This window comes from Asparagus officinalis, chromosome 7, assembly GCF_001876935.1.
Source record: "Asparagus officinalis chromosome 7, Aspof.V1, whole genome shotgun sequence".
Lineage (NCBI taxonomy): Eukaryota > Viridiplantae > Streptophyta > Magnoliopsida > Asparagales > Asparagaceae > Asparagus > Asparagus officinalis.
In genome coordinates this window covers 41,911,297-41,915,202 of record NC_033800.1, presented here as the reverse complement: position 1 = coordinate 41,915,202, position 3,906 = coordinate 41,911,297, and the positions used below count along the sequence as shown (strand labels likewise).

At 34.8% G+C, this 3,906-nt stretch overlaps 1 protein-coding gene across 1 annotated transcript; it reads right to left on the bottom strand.

The window, feature by feature from the left end:
- On the bottom strand, positions 709-3,627 carry LOC109850397. The gene is made up of 7 exons (XM_020420419.1): positions 3,467-3,627; positions 3,241-3,310; positions 2,581-2,640; positions 2,036-2,083; positions 1,841-1,903; positions 1,021-1,084; positions 709-929 (listed from the first exon to the last, which is right to left on the bottom strand). The coding sequence occupies exons 2-6, from the start codon at positions 3,277-3,279 to the stop codon at positions 1,022-1,024; spliced, it is 273 nt and encodes a 90-aa protein (XP_020276008.1). The 5' UTR covers positions 3,280-3,310; positions 3,467-3,627; the 3' UTR covers positions 709-929; position 1,021.

Here is a 3,906-nt window from a genome sequence, read left to right as displayed (position 1 = left end):
GGGGGGGGGGGGGGGGGGGGGGGGGCACGTTCTGACGCGTTTTGGGGGCTAGAGGCATTTTCCCATATTAATATGGGAAGCCTCCTGTGTTGCGTTGTTGTCAGCATCATTTTGGTTTGGGCCAAGCTATGCGGCCCATGACATTCTGTAGTCCATGTGACATTAAAAGGCACGTCAGCTTGGACCTAAATGGGAACAAGTGAGAAAACTCTTGCTTCATTAGAGAATTAAAGCTTTATTCCGAGTTTGAGTGTCCTAAACTTGAGAACATGATGAAATTTCAAAGCATTTTGTTATTGACTGTCGACTTTGTGTAGAAATTTGGCAAGCGACTAAAGGGAAAGGACTTGTATGTTATTACTAGTAGTGTACATTTTCAAGCTTTAATTATTTGCTAATATGAATAAATTTTATGGCATATAGGAGTATATGTAGTATATTAAATAGTATTTGCTTTAACTCACGAGATTGTGAAACCTATTTTACTGAAGATGTACCCATGGCAGTATGAATTCCTCTCATTCTTTGCATTATCTAAGTTTTAGTTAAATTTAAATCTCAGATAATAGCAGGTAAGTTGAAATCAAGAAAATATTTACATAATTTAAGAAAAATTAAATAACCAAATTAATAAGTTATCATACTCAGATTACTACGCATCAGAGAATTCAAATAGTAGACATTAATATATTAGCAGCAGAAGTCTAGTAGATAAAGTTTATATGGGCATTGAGAAAATGAAGATCAACTAACAAGCAAATTGTTTGATAACAAAACATCAGATAATCTCTTCAGGTTTCATTTGCAGAAACCCTCAATGATTACAGCACAAGACTTCACTAATAGAGAAGCACATGCCTCAAATGGATACATCTATGTACAAGATTTTTTTATGCTGTCTTCTTAAGACTTTAGATGAGCTACTAAGCCTGCAACGACAAAAAAAAAAACGGATTATATCAGAACATTTTGATTCCGAGAATATTAAAGGAGGATCACTCGGAATAACAGAGAACTAACCCTATTTCTCGCTTCCAGTAGTGCACGCAGGCCTTCGAGGAGGAAGCTGATGATGTGGTGTCCGCTGCAATAAGCACATCCAAATTTATGTTAGCAGAGGGTTCAGTTCGATCCATATGTATAATTCTTAGAGAATGGCACAATTTATGCAACTGTGTTAGCATGCATACTGTATTAATGTAATGTTCACATTGAATTTTATATCAGGAGATAACCGATCACTGATTTCTGTAACTACGTCAACTCTACGAACTGAAAACTAGGGTAATTCTCATAAAACTACAATGAAGTTTAGGATGTTTTACACAAAACAATCATTAAATTTTTAAGAGAAAACTACCATGAACACTCAAAACTGCAGAAAAATATGATGATTGTTGGAAATTATTACTAAAGGTGTTAATGTCTTGGATAAAGATGCAAACTATCCTTGTTATATCTATCAACCAGGAAAGTTCAAAACAACATATAAGACATATGAAGTATACAACGGTAAAATTGTCCAAAACATGTAGCGTGTAAAGCAAGTGACAGCATACCATTACATTCATTTGAAAAAAAAAATCATTAGATATCTCTAATAAAAGAAGTTTACGACAGTTTTGTGCAAAAGACCTCAAAATTGATGCTAAATTTTCAGAAACATAAAAATCGATGCTAAATTTTCAGAAACATACCTTAACATAATCAGTAGAAATAAGTTTCTATCAGCAGACAGATTTTATGGAAGCTTTGTAAAGTTGTCTTTAAATTCTATAACAGTGTCACTTCCTATTATTGACACAATGTTGGAGTAAAAATCTGAAAAAAATCTGAATACCTGCAGCTTAGGCCTCAGGGACTCCACAGCAGTTCTTGTCATCTGGCCCGGGTTTGTACCTTGCTGTTGAGAACCATAAAAATAAGAAGACCCTAAGTTAAACTGTTTAAATTGACTAAAAATTTATTTAGCTTAATTCATCTTCAGTTCATTTTTGCAAATGTATCAATTGAGATTGTGATCTATTGGATATACCTTGCCAAGAGCCCAATCAGCAGAATCAAAATAAGCGCGTTCGTTGTCCTAATCATAAAGAAAAATTCACAAGTTAGTAGTCAACTAGACAACGAAAGGAATGGTGAAAATTTGTAGATGCCAATTTTGTGAGTATTTATTCCAAATTCAAGATATTCTAAATAGACCCATACCACGATATTCCCCCCTGTACAAGTAAGATTCTTTCTTCTTACCCACAGAATTCTGTTGCATTAATAGGAGGAAAAAAAACAACTTTTTCTGATTACAGTCAAGGAACTGTATCCGTAATTCTAATTTCAGTTATAGAGATCTCTGGCGTAATAATGAAATCCTTATATGATTATTAGTCTTTCTTATTGTAAACGTTAATTAGCACAATTTCACATCCTATGCAATTATTGCCAAGTAACATATCTGAGTAATGTTTCATGTATAGAGTTCATGATCATGAAATATCCACATTTTATCATGAAGAGTACGAGAAAATATCTTGAGATTTGCAGAGTAGAAGTGCTCATAAACAGAGGAAGGATAAAACTTACCTTTGAGATCAAAGGCTTCTTTTTAGGCACAAGCCCTCCATACTTCTTCTCTAGAGACACCTATAACAAAACAGTAAATCTCTGTTACATTTATCCAATTTCTCAATCTAAGTTGTCAGCAAAATTTTTATTTGAATTTACATTATCTTTTTACTCAGTAAAGAATGCGTGTCAAAAACAAATCAGGAGGTAGCCCATCACGTCAAGTGTTACATCGTACATTAAAAGTTTGCTTTTTATCGAGATAAACTTGATGAGTAATCATTGAGTATGAGTGTAAGGCTAAATATTGTCCATAAACTTCCTCTTGATAGTGATTTGAGGCAAATTTATTTGGATGCAAGTGATTCCCCATTTGTAACCATTTGCCTCCTCCACGTGAATTTGTCCTACCCCCTAACCTTTCTGAATGTGATAGCTCACCCTCCCATAAATAGCATAAGAGTGACATATTTGAAATATTAAACTTCAAAACTTTTTCCGGTTTTTTGAAAATCTAAGAAATCCTTAATAAGTAGATGAACATTTGTCAAATGAATTAAGCCCAAATGATGCTTGGAACTTGAAAATCGAAAGCAATAATACAAGAAAATAGTTAAACCAGCAACAACTATATATGAAATACTACTGTTCTCTGCAAGACTAATGCTTAGCAATTACCTCTTGAGAAGCATTATCTTCACTATTGCGGCCTGCCATCTCTCTTATCCTCCCCTCTCTCTCTCTCTCTCTACACACATAAGAAGATTGTTAGATTCTATCATAAACAAATCTAAAAATGAAATTAGAAAATTTATTTTATGAGAACTGAAACATGGGTCATGGATTCAATGAAATGAATAAGCAGAGGGAGGGAGGGAGGGAGGGAGAGAGAGAGAGCATGCACCTTGTAGCTACAGAAATTAGATGTGGAGAGAGGAGGAAAAGAGATGGAAGGGGAGATGGAAGGAGAAGATTGGAGGATATATATGTATGAAAAGAGTTAGATATGGGGAAGGTAAGAAAGCAAGAAGAGGGAGGTTGAGTGTGTTGGGATAAATGAGAATATCTTCTATTAATTAAGAGAGGGTGCGAAGAGAATGAAGAGTGAGAAACAAAAGGTTTTCAATTTATTTTTATTTTTATTTTTATTTTTGAACAAGAAAAGTGTGCGAGTTGGTTAGGCTTGTTGTGGTGGTTAATCCATGCCAAATGTGCCCACTTGACCCCTCCACTTCCCGCTCACGTGACCAATTCATGTGCGCAGCCGACGCACGTCTTGCTCTTCAACCAACCCCTTTCAAGAATTTGTAGATATTTTTGCTCCTTTGAGTTTTTCTTACTTGA